General features: G+C 42.0%; 2 protein-coding genes across 6 annotated transcripts in view; both read left to right on the forward strand.

The window, feature by feature from the left end:
• Window positions 1-4,621, forward strand: part of ints8 (integrator complex subunit 8) — a 10,398-nt gene extending 5,777 nt beyond the window's left edge. The window contains exons 20-28 of one of the 2 annotated variants that reach the window (XM_008331050.3): window positions 1,721-1,780; window positions 2,475-2,536; window positions 2,621-2,739; window positions 2,853-2,956; window positions 3,151-3,201; window positions 3,375-3,448; window positions 3,533-3,597; window positions 3,762-3,805; window positions 4,357-4,473. In XM_008331050.3, the coding sequence (XP_008329272.1) occupies window positions 1,721-1,780; window positions 2,475-2,536; window positions 2,621-2,739; window positions 2,853-2,956; window positions 3,151-3,201; window positions 3,375-3,448; window positions 3,533-3,597; window positions 3,762-3,805; window positions 4,357-4,473 (696 nt within the window). Of the gene's footprint in view, window positions 1-1,720; window positions 1,781-2,474; window positions 2,537-2,620; window positions 2,740-2,852; window positions 2,957-3,150; window positions 3,202-3,374; window positions 3,449-3,532; window positions 3,598-3,761; window positions 3,806-4,356 lie in introns of both variants that reach the window. The other variant, XM_025065197.1, reaches the window with a different exon arrangement.
• A 1,556-nt stretch (window positions 4,622-6,177) lies between these two features.
• LOC103393936 (deleted in malignant brain tumors 1 protein) lies at window positions 6,178-19,331 on the forward strand. Of its 4 annotated transcripts, none has more exons than XM_025065201.1 (14): window positions 6,178-6,827; window positions 7,278-7,382; window positions 8,671-8,949; window positions 9,026-9,343; window positions 9,973-10,287; window positions 10,933-10,995; window positions 11,423-11,554; window positions 11,889-12,005; window positions 12,214-12,324; window positions 12,477-12,542; window positions 12,914-13,066; window positions 13,189-13,269; window positions 13,364-13,431; window positions 19,297-19,331. In XM_025065201.1, the coding sequence occupies exons 1-13, from the start codon at window positions 6,602-6,604 to the stop codon at window positions 13,408-13,410; spliced, it is 2,013 nt and encodes a 670-aa protein (XP_024920969.1). In that variant the 5' UTR covers window positions 6,178-6,601; the 3' UTR covers window positions 13,411-13,431; window positions 19,297-19,331. The 4 variants fall into 4 exon arrangements, with proteins under 4 accessions (XP_024920969.1, XP_024920970.1, XP_024920968.1 ...); XM_025065202.1 differs by having other exon boundaries at window positions 13,364-13,415; window positions 19,302-19,331; XM_025065200.1 differs by lacking the exon at window positions 19,297-19,331 and having other exon boundaries at window positions 6,179-6,827; window positions 13,364-14,094.
• Window positions 19,332-22,991: the final 3,660 nt, after the last annotated feature.

Raw genomic sequence — 22,991 nt, forward strand, 5'->3', positions numbered from 1 at the left:
TGTCAACTGTAAAGACTGTGGTCTGCCACCAATAAGGTCTTGAAGTGGACCTTGAAAGTGCTTGAACACTGAGATTCTTCAGCATCTCCTCCAGTTAAACGTCAATAAACCGACCCGGTGTTTTCTCCGGTCCAGGACTCTGGGTGAAAGTTTTGAAGACCTCTCCATGGTCTTCGTGGTCTCCTCTCACAAGCTGTTCGTGGAGCTGCTGAGGGAGGAGGAGAGGAACGTCCTGGTGGAGCAGATGAAGAAGAGGTCGGCCACCATCAACCTCAGCACCAAACCTCTGCCGTCGTTCTACGACATTCCAGGTGCGTTCACAAGGTTCCTCTGTCCTCGTCCTCTGCCTCAGTGGAGAACCTGTTTGTTTACACTTCCGTCCGTCTGCTCTGCTCCTCCACAGCTTCTCCGACCGTCAACATCGGACAGTTGGAGCAGCAGCTCATCCTGTCACTGGATCCACGCAAGATCAGACAGATTCTTATTGAGCTTCATGGCATGGCTGAAAGACCTTTCTGGAAGGTCAACAGCAAGGTGGAGAAACTGGGAAAAACAATGATGTCATGATGTTTCACAAGTGTTCTCATTTTGGCTTTGATTATTTTGTTGTTGTTGTTTTTCTTCTCAGTGGGAGGTCCCTCCAGACTACATCAATGTGATCCTGAGTATTAAAGACAACCTGACCAAAGACCTGGTCTACATCCTGATGGCCAAAGGACTTCACTGCATCTCCATAAAGGTCGTTAGGTCACCGCCGTCACTCACCGCGTAAAGACGTTTGAGAGCTCAGGGTTTGAAACCTCCGTTCATGTTTTCTTGTCCTGTCAGGACTTTGTCCACGCACGGCAGCTTTTCTCCGCCTGCCTGGAGCTGGTGACGGAGTTCTCGCCCAAACTGAGGCAGGTGATGCTGAACGAGATGCTGCTGCTGGAGGTGAGAGCCCACGAGACCATGGCAGCAGAGGGCAGCAAAGAGAGGCCGCCGCCCGATCTGGTCAGCAGAGTCCGAGGTTACCTGGAGATGAGGATCCACGGTCAGGCTGTTCTCCAGGAAGAACCACAGGAAGTGAAGGAGAACTGGAGGTGTCGCAGGTGGAACTGATCACATTTCTCTCCCCAGATCTGCCGCTGCGTCAGGTGGTCGGAGAGGAGTGCGTCGCCTTCATGTTGAACTGGAGAGAGAACGACTATCTGACCCTGCAGGTGCCGCCCTCTCTGGTCATGAACAACCCCTACATCAAGGTGAGACCTGCTGTGACCTCCTGACGATGACTTCACACTATTAATTAATTGATTATTGATGATGAGTGAAAACGTCCCGTCCAGGTGGGTCAGCTCCTGGCCTCCACCTGCAAAGAGCTGCCCGGTCCCAAGGAGAGTCGACGCACGGCCAAGGAGCTGTGGGAGGTGGTGGTCCAGATCTGCAGCGTGTCCATGCAGCACAAGAGGAACAACGACGGCCGAGTGGGCCTCATCAAACACAGAGACTCGTCTCTGGGCATCCTGCCCAGGTACGCATTCCACACTGTTTCCACCTTTATCACTAAGGACTCGACTCTTTATTCTGATTTTGTTGTTGTTTTTGTTTTGTTTTTCAAGGAGCAAATTCATCACTTTCATCAAGAAACTTCGAGTAAGTCCAGAATATTAAAACTTCAAGGGTGGAATTACAGTAGGGAACAAAACATCAACACTGACCTGTTTGGTCTGTTTACCCCCAGGAGCCGCTGGTGTTGACCACCCTCACCTCTCTGTTTGTGAGGCTGCACAGCATCGTCAGGGTGGGTGTCAATAAACATTAATATCACACTCAAAATCTGCAAACAAGTGGTGTCCATCCGGACCTCTGGCTCCCTCTGGCGGCCACGACTCATTTGTGACGTGGCGGTCAACCACAATCTTATAAACTTTTAAACTTATCTTTATTTGTCATTTGTGACATAGCACAGCACAGCACACCATGCACAATGAAATTTAACCTCTGCATTTAACCCATCACCAAGTGAACAGTGGGCAGCCGTGGTCAGCGCCCGGGGATCAGTGCTTGAGGACGATGCCATGCTCAGTGCATCTCAGTGGCAACCTGGCAGTTGGTGGATTCGAACCTGGGGCCTTCCGGACCGAAGTCCACTTCCTTTACCACTAGGCCACCACTGCCTCTACATTTTATTTGACCAATGTGGTTGCGTTGGGAGTGCAGTACCATGTTTTCAACACTCATTCGCCGCGTACATGTAGGGGGCGCTGTTTTACACATAAAACGGTGGATCAGGTTCATACAGCTCTTCCAGAACCATCTGTAGGCCCTTTATGAAAGCAGTCACTGCAGCAGAGGAAAAACAAACGATGGTGAAAATTTAGAAACAAAAATATTTAAGATTTTTTATTCTTTTAAAATCACTATGTTTTTTAATTTATTTTTTTTATATTTTGTTCTAAATATTGTTTGAACATTTTTTTTTTCCTCCTTTCCAGGACGACATAGTAAACGAGGTCACAGCAGAACATCTGTCCATCTGGCCGTCAACTCTGCCAAAGTACCGTTATTATTTTTCTGTAACTTCCTTCAATTGAATTGTTTCCAGCCACAGAGAATATTAATTATAATAATTAAATTAAAGCATCCAGGCGGTGGACGTGGAGGCCGTGGCTGTGACGGTCAAAGAGCTGGTGTCCTACGCGCTCACCCTGAACCCCAACAACCAGTCGTGGCTCATCACACAGGCTGACATCTACTTTGGTGAAAATTTTTTTTTTTTTTCATTACAACCAGGGTCTAAGTGTGTGAGATATTGGACAACAAGTTCACGGTCGGTTCTAGTGACGACTCCTTGGTTCTGTTTCTGTTTGCAGTGACCAATCAGTACTCTGCTGCTCTGAACTTCTACCTCCAGGCTGGAGCTGTGTCTTCTGACTTCTTCACCAAAGCCGTGCCTCCGGACGTCTACACAGACCAGGTCTGTCACAGCCCTCACTGGAAAATTCACAAAATAAAAAAATAAGACCGCCAAAAAAGGGGAAACTCCTAATTCGTGTGTCAAACTTGAGGTCTGGGGCCCACGTCCAGCCCTTTATGTCATTTAAAGCGGCCCACTAGGGCTAGGAATTAAACATGGTTCGTGGGTAAAATTTTTTTTGACCTTCTGTGCAGGTTCTGAAGAGGATGATCAAGTGCTGCTCCATGATGAACTGCCACACACAGGTGAGGGACTGAAACACACACCACGTCACTGGGGTTAGAGTTAGGGGCTGGGGGGCAAAGTTCAGAGTTCAAAACTCATGACTCAAACACGTTTATTCAACTGGACCGTCATCAAAGGGATTCTCACCACTGAGCCTCTTCTTTAAACAAAGTGTTACCTCTGTCGCCCTCAGGTGGCCGTCCTCTGCCAGTTCCTGAGGGAGGTGGACTACATGACGGCGTTCAAAGCTCTTCAGGAACAGAACAGGTGGGACGCAGCTCCAGAAACACCACTCTCACGGTTCTTCACTTCATTTTTTTTTTTCAACCTCTGTCTCTGGTTGTTCTTCAGTCACGACGCCATGGACTCGTTCTACGACTACATCTGGGACGTCACCATCCTGGAGTATCTCACATGTATCCTTACGCTGCCCGGTTTGTAAAAGGGAAGAGAAAAGTAGAGGATGAGGGTCGACCTTCTCCGTGGTTTATGATCTGTTAATGCCTCATAAAATAACAAAGCAAGAATGAGAAAGAAAGTTAATGTGATTTTTCAGATGTTTTTCTTAATCCAGACCCAGACATTCATCAAAAACGGGGCGAGGCCGAGAAAAGACAGATTGCGGTGAGTCGTTCAAAGGTGGTCAGAAAAAAAAACTTCACACAAAAGATCATGAAAAAGGAAAGTAAAAGCCTAAAAAACTAATTTCATTAATTTGCACTACACTTAAAACATTTTTACAGGATATAAAAACATTTTCTTAAACTTTTAAGACCATCTGTAAGCCCCCCCACCCCAGAACAAAAACATTGGTGAAAATGTAGAACAAAAATATTTAAGATTTGTTTTAAAAATTCCAGAAAACATTTCAGACACTTTATAAACAGGAATCCTGGAAAGAAAAATTAATTTCAAGGTCAAAATCAAACTAAAAATATTTCCTTCATCCCTTCACATGATGAAAATTTCAGCCAAAACATCAACGTTGTGAATTATTCACTAGTGTTAGTGTAGTTTTACGTCTTCATCCTCAAAGCTAACGTTGCAGAAGAGGACGCTGCTGCTTTTTTTTTTTCTCTCCACTTCCTGCAGCTGTGTTTGCAACATGTGCACCAAACTCTGGTCTGATCCAGGGACGTTCTCCTGACTTGCTCTGGTCTCTGTCCGTCCCTCAGATTAAAGCCATCGGCCAGTCGGAGCTGAACACCAGTAATCCAGAGGAAGTTCTGCAGCTGGCTGCTCAGAAGAGGAAGAAGAGGTTCCTGCAGGCCATGGCCAAACTCTACTTCTAACAGTCAGACTCAGCAGTGAGAGACAGTGAGAGACACAGTGAGAGACACAGTGGAGAGACACTCACAGGAGGACAGAACTGTGGTCGTTTTATTTTGTTTTTTGTGGCACAAAATTCATTTCTAAATAAATCCAGTAGCTCAGTTGTGATTATTTAATTTAAGTTTTTTTTAACCCTAACCAATCACCATTATCTGAGTTTAACCACCAATGCTGTTGCTGGGTAAAAAAAAAAATCATGTGCTGCAGATATAAAAGGAAATTTTACCCAAAGATAGTTCCATCGCGGGGCACAGATGGTTGAATTATAGACAGATATTTTCTGAAGCAGTAAATTAAAGACTGGTTATATCTAGTAAATGCTAATGAGACAAAATAGAAAGATTAAAAAAAAGTATTTGTAAAAAACCGTCTGGAGGAAGCGTTTCAGTTACTTATGTTTTTTTTAACCCTAACCAATCACCATTATCTGAGTTTAACCACCAATGCTGTTGCTGGGTAAAAAAAAAATCCTGTGCTGCAGATATAAAAGGAACTTTTACCCAAAGATAGTTCCATCGAGGGCATCATCTGGTTGTTAAATTTTTTAATTTAGTACTGAATTATAGACAGATATTTTCTGAAGCAGTAAATTAAAGACTGGTTATATCTAGTAAATGCTAATGAGACAAAATAGAAATAACATTTAAAGATTAAAAAAAAAGTATTTGTAAAAAACAGTCTGGAGGAAGCGTTTCAGTTACTTATTAACCAGAGGAGTTCAAGTCTGTCGACTCGTTAGTGTTTCGCGATGGGACGTCATTTGTCTCGGAGCTCAGTGTGTGACATTTTAACTCTGTGCTGCAGAGGGTTGACAGGAAGTCTCTGCTCTTCTTGTCACTGTGTAAAAAAGGTCAGAGATTCAAAGGTGAAGAAGAAAAGAAGAAAAACTCCCATCATTCAGCAGCAGTTTAGGAACGGAACGATACGTTCAACTCACCATACGATTTCACTCACAGCTCTTTTCTTCACTACAGGAGTTTATTGACACTTTATTTTATTAACGGTTCTGTGTTTATGATGCATCGTTACGTCCCAAACTGTCAATCAGTTCAAAGTCCACGTCCTGTCACCACCACCGTCATGTTGTCATCATCAGTCTGGAAGTTTTGTCTCTCGTTGTTTATTTGGCAAAAGGTCCTCACACCGACTGCCCACCTACTGCACCAGGACTGGAGGACCTGCTGGGACAGACCTGGACAGACCTGGACAGACCTGGACCAGGTCTGTGGCAGAGAACGGACGCTGCCGACACTGGGTAGTGGACGTCCAGTGAGTGGACGCTGAGGACACAGAGCTGGACGTCCAACAGCTATAATTCCCCCCCTTTTTTTGCCTACGACAGTATTTCAGCCACGACACGGTCGTTTCAGTTTTTTTTAGTGTTTCAGCCACGACACGGTCGTTTCAGTTCTGAGTTTCCAACATAGGGCCTGAGGCACAGCAGGAGGACAGCTTTAAAAGACACCAGGTTGGATATTGTTGAGTGTTTAATTGTCTTGACAAAATGATCAACTCCATCTGTTCTGGGGTTTTTTCATGAAAGTTTTGTTTGGTATAATACGCTATAAAAACAAAATATTTAAAAAAAAAAAAAAATAAAAATCAGATTTCAGTTGTTCTGTGACATTTTGAATTTACAGAAACAACTTTGTTCCGTGACATTTTGAATTTACAGAAACAACTGACGTGTGATGTTGATGTTTGGACACCAGGAAACACTGCAAATCCAAATGGTCAAATGTTTCCTTTTCCAGGCATGACTTCGACAGTGGGCGGGGCTTCTAAACAGGGTGGCCAATCGAGGGAGAGAGTTGAAAAGTAGGAAAACGGAGAGGAAGATTAGAGAAGGTCCAGTTGTTTGGAAATAAAGAAACATATTTTTGTAATTTAGAGTAAAGTCTTCTGCTACAGTCGGACAACTGTTAGTTATAACTGTTAATCTTTGGTTCTTCTTTTTGGTGTTTTCTGTAAAAATGTAATGTTTTCAAACCAATATGGAACTTTTGCTGTTTTTTTTAAACTCCACTCGTCTGGTTGCCTTTCTTTAAGTTGACATACGTAGAAAGTTTGAATTCAAATCTCTTTTTAATGTCTTTGTTTGGTTGTTTTCCAACACGTGCTTTACTTTGTTGTCTAAACCCAGGGGATGATGGGATGTCACCACCGCTGACTTACCTCCTGTGTAAAGAGAACAGTGAGAGGAAGTTTGTTCTTCAGTTTGTTCTTCTTCAGCAGCAGCAGCAGCAGCAGATCAGGGACATGAAGCTGCCGGTCGTTTGTTTTCTCGTCGTCCGACTCGGCTGTTTCTGTCACGGTAATGAGATGAAATTTGAGTTGAGTTAATGTGTGATTAGTGGAGATTTAAGGGCTGGTCGTCAACGTGAGCTAAGAGGTTTTAGGCTAAGAGATTAAAGATTTTTTTTTATTCTAAAGTTATAATAAAGTGAATTAAATAACTGCATTAATAACACTGGACTGACTTTGATTTTAAATAATCTTTATGTTTGGGATGTTTGAGGGTTGTTTTTTAATAGGAACAGATCAGAACAGAAACATCAGTGAGCCAAATGTTCCTTCTGTTAGAAAAATAAATAAATATGTAAACAGAAAACTGTCAACAACTTTGACTGGAGTGAGAAGAGTTTGAAGTGAATTCACTATGAAGCTGATGAGTAATATAAAAATCTAATATAATATATAAGAAAAAAAAGCTCACTGGCTGATTAACATTTGATTAAAATATATATATATTTTTTTTTTTAAGCTTCCTCAAATTCAGCCACACCACCAGAACCAGCTGATGTCAGAGAGGAACTGGTAGCGGAGAGAAACAACACGACGGCCGAGGGAACGCTGGAGAAAGTCGACAGTAAGTGACAAGTGACACGCACCGTCAAACTCAGGCCCGGGGGCCCAATCTGGTCCGCAGTCTAAATATATTTGGTCCGTGAGATCATATCAAATGTGTCTAAAAATCTACTTTTATCACAGATCTGAACAGAAGGGAAAACATGAACAATTGCTGTCATTAAAAAAAAATTAATTTGGTCCATGATTTCATCCCAGTTTTTAATTTTGCCCCAGTGTGAATTTGAGTTTGACACCCCTGCTGTAAAACACGTGTGTGTGTGTGTGTGTGTGTGTGTGCAGCACCAGGATAATGATCTGAGGCAGGGGCTGTATGAATGTTCAGCTCTTGTTGTGACAGGATGTGGGCTGACCCTGTTTGTGGATCCTGCAGATGCAGAATGACACAGCGACGATTGCAGCTCAGTGTAAAAACACCAACACGCCACTTGTTTGTGCGTGGGTTCACCTCCTCCATCAAATGTTCCAGTTCAAGTGCGCTTCCACAGAAATGTCACTGGGTCAGAAAAAAAAACAAAAACAAAAAAACACACACCAGTTGGAGCAGAAATATTCACAACGATGGTGGAGGAAAAATAGGAAAATAGGCTTAAATGTAGCATAAATGCTAATGCTGTGACAGGTTTATAACAGGAAACAGCAGGTGGATGATTGTGGTAATCTCAGGGTGGGGGGGCAGAGGGGGTGTTATTAAAATGATTAATACAATTAGTATTTTGACACAATCTGACATTTGAAACTGAAAGGTGCACTGGAACACTGGAAACAAAAATAAATAAAAAATATGTGCAAAAAATATAATATATAATTGTATAAATGTAACAGTTTGAATATAAATATAATAATAATAAAAGATTATTTCAAAAAATAATAGCAGCAGCAATTAGTTTAAAATAACCAGAGGAGGTTTAGATAAGATATTTTTACTACATTAAAAACAAATGTATTTATTTATTTGGCTAACTTTTAGCAGATACCCCTAATAAACATTCATCTTGGATTTGGGCTAACCTTTAGTCGTCAGTTTTAGCTAAAATTATGTCACGTGAAATTACATTTTTGTCACTTCTGTTCATCCAGTCGAACATTATCTTTAAATAACAAACAGTAACAAATGTTATTTATAAACATTTATCACAGTGTCTACATTTTTTTGTTGAAGGAGAGAACGTAAATCAAACGGCTGTAAGAATCGTTTTTTAGTCCCTAATTTTAAGTTAATAATAATTTAACGTTTCATCGTTTGTGTGTGTGTGTGTGTGTGTGTGTGTGTGTGTGTGTGCCCTCAGGTGACCCTCACGTCCAGCTGAGGGGCAGATGTTCCTGGACTCTGTCTCTGCCTGTGAACGGCAGCGTTGATGTGGTTCCGCTCTCTCCAGACTCTGCAGACGCTCTGGCTGAACAGATCTGTCGGGGTCTCACCTGCGGCGGCGTTTATCACGTAAATAAAACCAGCGCCCTCGCCAACGCCACCTGCTTCCGCGACTGTTTGTACAAAGACCACCGACTGCTCAACTGTTCTCTGAGTGTGAGGAGCGACTGCGTCGTGGTCACCGCCGCAGTTTGTGGTAAGACACAGAAACCAGTCTGTTCAACAGGTAAAAACCCCGAGTGTGTTTTCAACCTCTGGGCTGTGGCCCACAGGTCACCACGCTGTTCGCCTGGTAGGAGGCGTAGACCGCTGTGCCGGACGGGTGGAGGTGTGGAGTGAGAGCAGCTGGGGAACGGTGTGTGACGACCAATGGGACCTGAGAGACGCACACGTGGTCTGTGCCCAGCTGGGCTGCGGCTATGCCCTGAACGTGACGGGTCAGGGCGGTTCTTTCCCAGCAGGCAGAGGACGCGTCCTCCTGGACGAGCTGAACTGCACGGGCAACGAACAGAACCTGTGGGAGTGTCCCGCTGTGGGGAAGGAGGACACGGACTGTGGACACAAGGAGGACGCTGGGGTCATATGTTCAGGTCCAAGTCAAAGACATTCACATCTGAAAAATGCTAATAGCATAGCACTGTAAACAGTGAAAGGCTAATGCTGCTAATGCTCCATTAGTGAATTTTAACATGGAGGTCAAGTTTTGTAAAAAAAAAAAAAAATTATCAGAAAATAACAATTGTCCTATTCTTACAGATAAAAGTTAACCCTATGTTTGCCAAAATGTCTATAAATATTTGAAAACCACCAAAAGGCAGAAAGTTAGTGACCAAACATTACATTCAGTAAAACTGGCTTTTTTTTTAATTGGCTAAAGCCAAGCTACATATTAGCCACGTGTATAGAAATATTAACAGCATTTTATCTAAGTTTTTGCTGAAATATTTCTAGTGACTAACTGAACAAAGCTAAAAATTAACTAAAGGTTGAATAAAAACAAACTGATAATGTTAATAAAAGGCTATATGAGATAACGACTCGCTAGCTTAGAATGTAGCAAAACCAGGGGTAGTAGCAAAACAAAGTCAAACTATTTGGATACTCTGCAGTTTAGCAATCTAAGCGTTAGCCTTTTTCTCATTGATACTGAATGTTTTTAATGATGTTTAAAGGCGTTAGCTCTCGCGGCCCGTCCTCACGGCGTGTGTTCTGTGCGCAGAGATGAGAGACATCAGACTGAGTGGAGGTCTGGACCGCTGCGCCGGTAAACTGGAGGTCCACCGTAACGGCAGCTGGGGCACGGTGTGCGATAACTGCTGGAACGTACGCATGGCCTCCATGGTGTGCTCCATGCTGCAGTGCGGCACCGAGCCGCAGAACTTCACCCGGTTTTATCCGCCTCTCAGACACAACAACGGGCCGCTGTATTACTACATGTGCAATACCGCCGAGCAGAGTCTGTGGAAGTGCAAGGAGTTCGTCAACAGGAGTCACTTGTGTGTGGGTTTCAAAGCGTCGGGTGTCATCTGCAAAGGTGAGGAACACTGATCTAAGTTTTAGTTTAAGTCTCGTGATAGTCCGACGTCTGCTCCCAGGTGTGGCAGAAAAGCAAAAGAGCAAAAAAATCCAATCCATTCCAAAAAGTCTAAACTTTTCATATTTTTTCATATAAATATCTTCACTCCGTTTTTTTATATTTTTAATGTCTTGAGGAAAAATTAATTTTTCACTTCTCTGTATTTTTTTTTACCTTGTGAACAGTGAATATTTATTACATTTTTACTCTGTGCAGTTAAAGTACTAGAACTAGGTGGTTCAGTAGAGATGCAGTATCTAGACTAACACCTGCTGTACACAGCTCCAGACTCCAACTGTCTGGTGTCCAGACTGTACTTTAGTAGAGATGCAGTATAGACTAACTCCAACTGTCTGGTGTCCAGACTGTAGGCCACATCTTAGTCAAAACTAAACCTACACTGCACCTTGCCTTATTGTCGCCGTAGCAACCTTTAAGGTCCCGACGATGGATTCATCCCATATTTTGGGCGCCATCATTCATTACTATGCTGTAAATTTGGCCAAGTGATAATTTTGTCACTGAAAAATCGTTTCATTGTCTTTCAGACAGATCAACGTTTTCAGATTTAAAAAAATGACCAAGTGTTGTTTTCTTCTGCAGGTTCTCTTGGGTTCCTCACGGCCTCCACAGCCGATCCGAATAAAATGACCAGCCTGACAACAGGTTAACAGTTAACGCTTGTTGTTTTTTAAAATCCCTGTTCATTTAAAACTGTGTTTAACAATGTCAAATGGTATTTTGTGTCGGTAGCCTTAGTTGAACGTTTGTTACGTAGGCGTTAGCTCAAACGTAGCCATGAAAGTACAGCAAGCTTCTTTAAAAGTGTGATAGCTAAATGTTAGCCACTAATAGCAAAAATAGTTAGTTTAAAGGTGATCCAAGTTATCTCAAGATATAGACCTCTAGATTGTTTTAAATGAACCAAATGTTAATGTTAAGCTAAGGCTAAAATAAAAGGTAGTGAAAGTACAAAGAAATTGTCAAGAAAATATTAGCAACGGACAGAAAAACAAAAGTTTATCAACGCGCAGCATCGTTAGACCTGAGAGACGTCAGATCTTATTCTGCTCTGAACTCTTCTCTCCTTCAGCTCCACCCACAGCTGCTGTAGGCGGAGCCATCATACCGCCCGAGCTTCTGTTCTCCATGTCCGTGTCTCTTCTGCTGCTTCTGCTGCTGATCATTAGCACCGTTCTCTGCTGCCACTACAGGAAGCGACACGGTGAGTCCTCCTCAGCTCTCTCTCACGCCTACTGGGGGTGACTTGCCCCTTATGTTGGGAACCACTGAGCTGAGCACAGTTTGCCAAGACGTTGAAGGTCATTACATTTGTCACACTGTTTGATGAAGCAGCATATACGACCGACACACACGTACAGAGCACACACTCACCTTGTCTGAATAGGAGTCAGATTCCCCCTCTTACCACTAGAGGGCGCATGTAGCATTGCTTGAGAACCCAGATCCTTTTTAAGACCCTGTTTTAAAATATTTAAAGTCTTAATTTGTTTCACTCCAGACTGAATGAAGTCTCAAAGTCATATTTTTGTCGTCAGCGTTCTTACTGCAGCAGAGAAACACAAACTCCAGACTGTCTTCTGGATTTCATCAGACCAAGCACGAGGACACCGTGGACCTGGTCAAAGTCACCAACAGCCAGGAGCAAACAAGCGGTCAGTAGGAGAACGTCTGTGGCCGTGTACTTGACAAGAACCCGTCAGTATGAGAAGGAAATGAATGTGTTGTTGTTGTTGTTTGTTTTTCTTCTTTACGTTGCTGATTGGACGATAACAGTGTCAAAGTTCAACCAGCAGAAGTAGAACTTCCTGGAAGTTAGACCTCTGAAAGTTGTCTTTTATTTTTGTGTTTTTCCTGCAATAGTCGACCCCAAAGCCCGGTTTCACTGGACCCCACACAGTAGCATTGACAGCACCTCAGTAGATACAGACAATGAGCAGTATGAGCCGCGTTACACTTTATCAACCTTTCACAGTGAGCGCCCTTCTTTATTTCCTAAATAATAATCTCAGTGTGTGAGTGATTTCCCGTTTGCGGTCGATGCCGCTCTGCCTCGTCGGTCTTTGCACGCTGCACTGCACGACTGCACTGTTGCATTTTGACCATGTTCATGTTCTTCAATCCAGATTCCCAGCGCTATAAAATCAACGCAGGCGCTCCGACGAAGCCTCTGAACAACATCTTTGAGGAAGGTGGGTGTTACTTTAAAAAAAAAACAAAAAAAAAAACCCCTAACTAGTCAAGAAAAGAAAAACAAATGGAAAAGAAAATTATGTTAATTGATAGAAGAAGCAACACGTGCTTTAAACAGAGTTTAACAATAATTAATCATTAATAAAATTAATATTAATTCAAAATCTAAAATATTTGAAATCATTGTTTTAAATAATTCTTAATCCACTGGAGAAAAGTCAATACTGAACCACTGTCATGACTGGCTAAACATATAACAGACCTCCACTGTTTCCTCCACTATTGAATCTAACATTTATTAGTAATAATATGTTTCATCCACAGCACTGTTGAACTGTCTTCTATGTCTGGTTTTCATTGTTCTTTTCAGTACCTGAATCCATACCCAACGGTATTTCCCAGTATGCTCTGCAGAGCACCAGAGCATCGAAGATCTCAGAGGACTCATTCGACTCCAGCAGCACCTCCTCTGGAGAGTCTTATCAAAACGTAGACAGCAGAGGCTACGTGTTGGTCACTCCTGGTCAGTTCATGGTGTTAATATGTCTCCATCAGCAATAGATGAAACAGTACATGAATGAAAGTTCTTTGAATTTTGAATTATGAATTAGTAGTGAAACATTTTTTTTTCTTCTCAAATGTCAGACCCAGAAGAAAGTCTGCCCCCTGCTGGTAACATCTCTTCTCACCCTTTGAGGTTACAGTTCAGTTGTCAAGAAACATCAAGTAAATATTAACAACAACAACAACAAAAAAACACCTAAATGTTTTGGTAAAGAATGACGTTGACCTCTGACCTTTGTTGTGTTCTGATCATGAGGTGATGAAGATGACGGTCCTGACTACTCACCAGTCAGTCCTGAATGACAACGATGATGATGATGATGACAGTGAAGGACACTTAAGGTCACAGTGACCTTCAAACTGAGCCAATCAACATGAGGACAACCTACGCAGCCAGCGTCTCTACCACTGGGGGTCACACTCAGCCCAATGGTGCGATCTGGACTGAACCACATTTAGTTGTTTCTGATGTTTACTTTTTTATAACAGAGTTTGATGTAATTATTTTCTGTACATTTTATTTTTATTATAATCATAGCTCTCTCTTACCTTAACCTTTTGGTCTCAAAAGATTGTTAGAGGATTTTCAAAGATCAATATATTTTCAGAATAAAACAGTTTTTAGGGTTTGGGGAACCCTGCTCTACTCTACATGCTATCATTGAATCTTGTCTGCCAGCTTTATTTTCTGTATGAACTCTTTGTCCAAAATATGCACTGTTCAAACTGTCTTAAAACTGACTCAGTATACTTTTTTTTTAAAAAAAAAGTGAATGGGAGAGTGAATGGTAAAAAAAGTCACATCTTTCAAAACATTTTTAACAAAAAACCTGTACTGTGTGCTGATGTCTGAGGTTTTTCCACTGGATAGCGCCAAAACGCCTCGGTAACCAAAGGTCTGACTAAAGCAGTGAGGATAAAACTGTGTGAAATCATCAAATAATTCCCATTTAAAAAAAAAAATAAAAAAACTTTTCCAGACACTAACACATTGTAACAAATACATGTATGTGCAGTTCATACCGATGCACTGTGAAAATGTTTGAGACAGGAACTATGGGTGCTGATCCGGGGCCAACATAAACCACAGTGAGGCCTGAAACCAGACCTGGCCCGGCTCAGCTCGGTTCTTTACATGTGCAGCAGCTGCAGAGCATCAACACTTCCTCCCCGTCGCCCTGAATCAAAGTGATGTCTTGTTTTGTCAAAGTAAATATGATTGAGTGAACTGAAAGGCCGCTGTCAAAACTTTTGGAAGGAGGTGGAACGGTGGCGGCGGTCTACGTCAGCTCGCTGAAGATAAGATGATTCATTAGGCTGATGAACAGCAGAAGTACGTGGCCTATGGAGGAAGAATCTGCACGTTGGGGTTGGAGAGCTGAGGGAGGGTGGAGAGTCGGGGCAGACGCAGACGTCGGCAAAGATAAAAAGTGTCTGGAAGAATCGTATATTACACTCGAATTTAGTCCAGAGCCCTGCGTCAAGATAAACAGGCGAATTAACGACCAGATCTCCTTATGAAACTCAATCTCTTTCACATGCCAGAGAATTCAGCACACATGTTAACGCAGCGACCCACACACACCACTTAGCAGAGGTTCCGTCTCAGGGTACGCAGCATGATGTGTCACAGATCCTCCTCCAAAAGGTTTGCTTTTGTTTTATTCTGATCACTTTGAATCTGCAGCTCCGTGGATTTACATGACATGATTAACATCAAGGGGACAGAACCGCAGCTCACTGCACCAGTACTTCAAGTAGCTGCTAGTATTTGAGGGATTAGAGGATCAGGCCTCTGTTTTTACTTTGTTCATTAAATCAGTTACACACAAAGGATTACCGCTCCATAAGTCCCTAAGTTGCTTAAAGCGTCCCGACAACAGATCCTGCCCATGTTTAAACTTTTGAACTCTGAGACCAGTGTACCTGCCCACGGACAAAGTGGAGAACCTGCTAGAACCTGAAATGACGGCTACTGCACCTTACGTTAGTGGTTTCTTTGAATTTGATCATCAATTAAATCTTACCTAATAATTAAAATTATTTTTAAAAAATAGCATGTGCTAATAAAATATTTAAAATATCTAGAAATCTAGTGCTTTTTTTTACGTTGTTAGAGTGTCATGTGATCATTAAGTGCTTCAGCTCAGACTCTTGGTCACATGGTATTAGGTAGTGATTGTAATGTAATATAAAAATATGTAATATAAAACATATCAAGATTTTTTTAATAAAGCGATTATTTTTAGTTATAAAGTTATAAATTGAACGAACACATTTGCAAAAAACTAAATATAAAGTATTTACAAATAATCTTTTGCCTGTAAAAACAGAAATAAAACTCGATAAGTTTGCGCCTTTTGACATCTTTGTGATGTCACTTCCGGGATATCATAAAGCGGGAAGATCGGTTAAGTGGTTATTAACGTCTACGTTACAGCTTTTACCGGTCGAACCGAGTGTTTTGACGTTACTTTCGAGTGGGCTGCAGTGAAGTAAGTCTTTATTTGTTATAAAATTTAAGTATTTATCAAAATGAAATCATATAATTAAGTTTTAATAAGAGTTTCACGCGGGTATTTGTCAGCGTTTTTGGTTTTTGCTATAACTAGCATTAGCTATCCGTTTGCTAACACGGTTGTTCCGGTTTTTATTTTAATTTCGTTGTTTCCTTCTTTGTATTTTTTAACTTTTATTATATATATATTTTTTCCACAGTAGTAACATGTCATATGTATTCCCTTCATTTACTTTTGCCCTTTTTTTACAGCTGCACATAATCTTAATAATCGAGAATTGTGTATAAGAAATCAGTACAAATACATAAATATTAATTTTAAGACATATATACATACATATATGCATACTATATGATGAAAAAACAAAAGTATAAATTAGATTACATGAGTTTAGAATCAGAGAAAGACGATGTGAAAATACAATAAATAATTAAATAAATGTAAAAGAATCCACTCTTGGCATCAAACGATGCTGTTTGATGTTTTGATCTTTTTTTAAATTTTGTGTGATATTTATTTATTTATTTTTATTACTCGATAGGAAACCTCAGTTTTCTTACTTCATCTTGTTGGAAGTCAATTCTGGAAATTCTCCACCGAGGTCGGCTCATCGATCACTGTAAGTAAAATCATTTTGTATTTATAGTTTTTCTTTTCCCAGTTTTTGAAGCCATTTACCACCTGTATGACATCTCCACTCAGTTACGCTCTGCACTGTACTTTGTTATAAATTACTTTTGCTGTCTGTGTTCCATTTATTGTTTTTTTTCTGAAGTGTTCTTTTTTAAAAACAATTGACATATTTTACACTGAATGAAAGATAAAAAAAATGAATTGCATAACTGTTTAAAATCCCAAAATGACATTTATTTATTTTATATGACATGTATTTATTGTATTTATTGCATTTCAGTGAATTTGAATGTGAATTTTGAACCTACTCGTCACATGTTTAAATCAAACACACCAGTCTGTGTTCTTGTATTATACAAACCAGTATGAATAGTCAACTAAATTGGTCAACGTGATGTTTTTTACACTTCAATGTAAATTTATTTTACACCAAACAGACAGTGTTGGAAACTATGTAATGAAAACCATTGCATTTTTTTACTGTATTTACTTTGGGCCAAAGATGATGAAACTAAGATCCAAACATTTACCTGAACTTTAATTAACTTTTTGACCAACCTGAGCCGTTCTCAGATTCGCTGATCAAGTTTAGATTTTCAGGTTGAACTTGAGTGTAAAGACGAAAAAAATCTTCACGTCTACTTCACCATGACTTTGAAGCTCTTTTCCCCCTTTCGTTCTGATTCCTGTATTTTCACTGCTCCCGGTACATTGACAGGATGGACCTCAGCCAAAGAAGTGTGTTGAGGTCATCAGTTTAAAACATATCTCCAGCTCATTAATCAGCCCTTCCTCTCCTCAGTTTTTACACCAACTCTGTTAAAGTCATCAGATTTTCTCTTTTGTCCTGGTTAGTGGTTCAGTGTTTCAGCTTGTAAACAGTGTCACAGCCTGCTGAGCTGAATCCTGGCTGAACTGGAGGGGCTCAGTCATGGTGTTGATTACGCCTCACTCATTAGGTCTGTCTCAGCGCGGCTGCTGAGCCTCATCAGGAGGGTTTTGTTGGCAGAGCGGCTGAGCAGCAGCTCTGATCTAATCACCTTTAAAGTTCACTGGAGCTGTCTGGTTGTCACGGGTCAGAGCTTCTCGGCTCACGGAGGCCCTCGTTAGCTCACGTCCTCCAACTACTGTACAAAGATTAGAACCCGAGTCCCGTGATGCGTGCCGTGTGAAGTTTGACCAGATTGGTCAGAGATGATTTTGTTGCAGTCGTCTTTGAAGATGGAACATCAGGGTTTGGTTCTGTGTTTTAAATTTAACTTGGTTAAATAACACTGACCAGGTGGGAAAATTGTGAGTAGAGGATTGCCTCACAAGATGATCTCGTTTTGCTGTTTCATTCCTGGTCTTACTGTGTGGTTACATGTCTTTAATATGATCACACTTTGACTACAGTTACATTGGTGAAATAAACCTCAATATGTCGTCTAACCTATAGTATCTCAATAAACCTCATATATATCATATTGTTGATATATATCGTATCGTGCCGTCACATTCCAACTTTGCAGTTATTAGTCCGTATGAAGACGTGAATCTCTGTGAATCCCAGGTCTGTGCAGCCTTTAACTCATTAACCTGCTTCTCCTCTTTAACACTTAACTGCCCTCGGTCTGTGGCCTCTTCCCCAACAAGACACATTCACTCAGCTGCCAATCAGGTCAACGCTGCAATTAAGCTGCTTTAAACTTGTTCACTGGCGCTTGGAGGTCGTAAAAATACTTCCGTTTGAGTGTGAATGGGAGCCTGGGGCGGTTAACGCTGCATTCATGGGAAGAATACAATTGTGTTCGGTTAATGTAAATGGTGTGGTCAGCAGGTCAGATGGTCAAACTACAGGGATGTGTGTGTGTGTGTGTGTGAGTTAAACACACCCAGATGATCTGCTCCCTGAGTCCAGCACTTGCGCTCGTTTTATCTTTTGCGTTCCTTCGCTAACTTCCACAGTCGGATTTCTCAAGCAGCAAAGAATTTATGGACACGTTTCCTTGTTTGCCTCCCACCAGATGGAGTGCGGTTTATGAGCGTGTGTGTGTGTGGTGCATGTTGGACAGCGGCGGTTCCCTGTGTGTGTGTGTGTGTGTACCAGTCTGTCAGGACAGGCATCATCAATCTTGGTCTTCTCTGAATGGCAGATTGGCTGCCATAAAGCCGCCGTGATTGCACCGTGCTGTTCCCCAGCGGAAGAGTGTTTGAGTCCAGAGGAGGCACGGAAACAAAACTCCTGCAGACACAGACACCGTGTGTGGGATGGTGGTGCTGTTGCACAGGAATGATTCATTTATTTATCCTTCTCGTCACTCACAAACTGATGCTGGAGGTGATGGATGACGCGGCCGGCCTCCAGACAGATGGATGGACTTGGAGATAAAACACAGGAACGTCATGGACTCAGGAAGAACCAGATAAATGAATGAATGAGATTCCAAAGATCCAGCGCTGATGAAATCTAGATTTTTGACTTGGGTTTGACTTTTCAACAATATTTTTTAACATTTTTAACAATCGAAAGATTTACTCAGACGTCACCTCCTGATGCAGCTGAGCCAAATAAACGACCCAAACCATGTTAAGAGCCACTGATGGTTTGCAGGTTGAGCTCCACCTCGCTGGTGCCTCATTAACACAATTAAGACATAAACCCTGGATCTTTCGCTCAGCAACAATGAGCCGATGTTTGTTGCTGGATGAAACCATAGCGGCGGGTCCAAAAAAAAAAAAAAAACTGTGTGTGTGTGTGAAGTGGAACCCAGGAAACTGTCAGTGCACTGTGATCAGGTCCAGAGAGGAGGAAGTGTGTGTGGTGGCCTCTGTATCAGTTATTTTAATTTTTTTTTATTATTGTAAAATGTGTTCTGGTAAATGTTGCCTGGTCTCAAAAGTAGAACATGAAGGAATGAGATCTGTTCAAATCTGAGAACAAGAGAAAAGCAGACAGAAATCACGAGGCAACATGTGAGGAGAGGAAAAAGATCAGGAGTGGAATGGTAGGAGAGAGCAGTAACTGTGAGCAGGTGTGAACACACACGGATGAGCGTGATGATGATGATGATGATGATGATGATGATGACGAGGTTGAAACAAGTTACATGAAACAATCAACTTCAGCCAAATCTTTGTTCTTGTTTGGCTGCAGTTTTGGCCCAAATGTGGAGCAAACGGTCGGCAGAAATGTTTCATCACGTCATGGTTTGGTACGGCGTCTTAGTCGGGTGACTTAAAAACTCATTTTCTATATTTTTTTTATTTTGATTTCTTGATCTGGTTTATCAGATACAGCTGCAGGTTTGCAATAAATCGGCTAGCGTTAGCTAAAAGCTAATTTAAGACCTTTTTTTAGACATTTACAGTCTGTGTGGGAATTAAAAATACACATATTTCGATGCATTTAAGAAGTTGAACTCTCAACTGAGGCTTTAAAAAACCTCTTCTTAGCCCGGTGGTCCCACCAAACATTCTGTACCACCCACCAGAGTACTGTGAGGTTCACAGGATGTTGTTAGGCTTCTTTATTTGACATAATAACTCTAATTTCCAGCAGGATGTAGTGAAAAATTACACAAGGATTTTTTTTTTTTTAGACCTAATCCCGTGTACGTACGATAAATTCACCAACGGAACAGATTTTGAGACAGACTTCCAGAACGTTCTGCAGCAGATAAATGGCCTCTGCCACTTTCCATCCTCGTGATCATATGTTCTAGTCCCACCTTCATCTCCTCGGAGGTAAAAAACACGGTCTATACTGTGTGACCAAACCAGAACATGATGTTTGAGGGAGAGTTCCTGGCACCGCAGCGTGAATTACACACAGCAGTTTAGTGTTGGGTGGGTGCGTGAGTCACCGCTGTTATCATGGTTACCCAGCATCCTCCTGTGTTTGTGTGCCCCGGGGCCGGCTCGTTCGTTACACACTCGGTTTGAGATGCTTTTAAGGAACCGTGAAGGTTAATACACGAGGTTAAGGTGCCAACACAGCTGTCAAACGTAAGGGTGGAGGGTCTTTATTTGGGCACGTTCCCAATCGTAGGGTCCTGAGGAACTGGCAGAAGAAGAAGTAAAGAAACCTTCTTTACTTCTGTGCAACTTCACACACTCACAGGACCAAGAAGATTCTCACTGTGACTTTCTTGGTTGAAATGAAATTCCCAAACCATAAAACTAACAAACATAAAACATAATTATTTAAGTCTCAAATTATAACAAACTAGTAGAATTGAAACCGGTAGTTCTGGTCTGAGACAACATCGACAAATTGTCTGTGTTTGTGTCTGTAAGTGTTCCTTTGTGTGTGTGTGTTTGCGCGTGTGTGTTTGCGTCCCGTCGGCCGCTCCGTCCTCCAGACTTAACCCCTGGATTCCCCACATTCCAGCTCTCAAAGTCAGGCACAAGTCTCGCCGCTGCTCTCTTTAAAGGTGATTGACGTTATTTGCTACCATTAGGCTCTACTATGTAATTGACCTTTGACCCCTCACAGACGACCTGTTGAAACAGCCTTAAAGCCAGAGATCGTCTAATCTCCATGGGAAAAGCCCTCGATCTGGGCTTAAGGCTCTTGGAGCAATCAACACCTAAAGGTGAAGGAGCGGAGCTGGGGTCAGTGCCCCTCTGTGCCCCCCCACTCCCTTCCGTGCCCCCCCCCCAGCTCTCCTGGGCCTGGGTCAGTGTGCTGCTGCCGTCCATGAGAGGAAGACGGTCGGTGTTGTTATCAGAGGTTAAAACACTTTCCTGACGTCTGTAATTTATGGCCTTTCCATCACAGAGAGTCTGGAGCGCGGCACGGAGGTGTCCGCTGGGATGAGCTCACTCTGCTCTGATTTATGTGGGAAGAAAATATACATTTTTATGGTTTTTGTCAGGAGCTGATGTTGAAAAGAAAGATACTCGCTGTAAAACCATAAATACCAGAGACTGTATAGAAAAGATGGAGCACGGCCAAATGCTATTTTTAAATCCAAGCGGAAATTTCTGGCCTGCAGTAGTTAACTCCAGACACACCCTCCCTTTTAATCTGTTAAAATATAATGCAGTTAAAGAGGCTCAAATTTGGGAATGTAGGTTTGGTTTGACCACCTGCAAATGTAAAATACTGTCACCAATTACCCTGGTTATTCAGTGCCTTGCTCAAGGACACCTTTGCTGCAGGCCGACACATCTATTGTTCTAACAATCTGTTTTTTTTTTTCTGTAAATCAGTACTACTCTTTCAGAACAGAATTTTTTTTAAAACAAACTTCAAAAAATAAAACTAAAAAATTACAATTCCTATCATGTTATAATTAAAAGCAAATAATGTTATTAAAATTAATTTACCTTGCCGAGACCCCCGCCTACAGAAGCTCTGTTTAGCCTGTTTTATCCTCAGAAACCTGTTTGACAGTGAGTCAATCTTAAGAAATGTAGATCAAATTAAAAAAAAAAAAGAAAAATTCAAACCCAGACATTTTTGAACTCCTGACAAATAGTTCTTTGTTTGTGTCGTCAACCCGACGTGGCTTCAGCTCATTTGGAACGTTCCACCATCTTCTCCTCATCAGGAGTTGAACTGCTCCTTGTTTTGGCCCGGGCCCAGCGACTGACTTGGCCAGACAGTAAAAAAAAATTCCACCATGTCTGTGGCCTTTGATGTGTTAGCATCAGTGAGGGGTTTGGGTCGACTGTGTTGCTTCACACTGGAGTTTGGACCGGCTTCTCTGTAAATTGGCAGTAGAAATGTCTCTGCAGACTTCTGAATTTGTTCTACTGCTACCACCGAGCGCTTACATCATCAGCAGAGATCAGACAGCAGCCATGACGCCACCTCCACCTTACGACATGTGGACATCTGGACGGTGGACAGACCCCGTCTCCTCCGTTGGCTTCATCTTCACTTGGTCCCTGGACTTCTCTCCAGTCTTCAGTCTGGACCTTTGACTCTTTTCTCTTCGTTGTTGATTGTTGACTTTGTTTTATATGACCTCCTCACACGCGCCCCCTCTGGCTGTCAAGGTTACTGTTACTGGCTCTGGTTTGGTGGCTTTTAGTGAAACAAAAATTCAGAAGATATTTTTATGATCAATTATGTTACTCTCGTCCCAGTCACGGCACCTGAACCGGTTCCACATGGCTGTTACTTGCTTTAAAGAGTGTTTTACTGATTGACAGTGAAATGGTTCCATAGTACCGTTCCTTTAAACTTCAGTCAAATTGGCACTCCAAGGGGAACAGAGTTGGACATAAAGACAAACTGTATTAATGTAGTAACAGGATGTTTCTGTTGGTAGGCTTGTGTTTGAAGGCTTAGGCTATCAGTGAAACTTAAGGGTCATCAGCAGGGGAACCTGTGACCCCCGTGGTGTCCTGGTGGTACTGCAGGGGCATGAGGATTTTTTTGTCATTTGTTAACTTTTTAGAATTTTTGTGAAACAAGAATGAAACTAGTGAGAAAATCACACAACACCATCTGTGTTACGTTGTTGGCTGCACAGCCTCGGTGTGTGACACAGGGCCGACTCTGAAACCTGAAGGGTTTTTTTTTTTTCCGCTGCAGATGTGATGCCATCTGACAGGTTTGGGTGGAGATTACCGGAGGTTTGGCAACACGGCCTAGTTTCTGATGATATTGATCAAAGGTAGCTTTAATCCTGCTCATTAAGGAACAGAGTAACACTGAGGAACGACGGGCTTAGAAGAAGGTCTTTCCGGATGAAAGACCCTCTGATGGAGGATTTTTGATCCTAAAGTTCACGGTTA

The sequence above is a fragment of the Cynoglossus semilaevis genome, chromosome 18, assembly GCF_000523025.1.
Source record: "Cynoglossus semilaevis isolate Cse_v1.0 chromosome 18, Cse_v1.0, whole genome shotgun sequence".
Classification (NCBI taxonomy): domain Eukaryota; kingdom Metazoa; phylum Chordata; class Actinopteri; order Pleuronectiformes; family Cynoglossidae; genus Cynoglossus; species Cynoglossus semilaevis.

Bases quoted from the DNA above. Each gene is read 5' to 3' on its own strand.
- LOC103393936 (XM_025065201.1), top strand. From the start codon at position 6,602: ATGTCTTTGTTTGGTTGTTTTCCAACACGTGCTTTACTTTGTTGTCTA. The intron at 8,950-9,025 runs GTAAGACACAGA...TGTGGCCCACAG, and splicing joins GGTCACCGCCGCAGTTTGTG to GTCACCACGCTGTTCGCCTG. The intron at 13,067-13,188 runs GTCAGTTCATGG...CTCAAATGTCAG, and splicing joins CTACGTGTTGGTCACTCCTG to ACCCAGAAGAAAGTCTGCCC.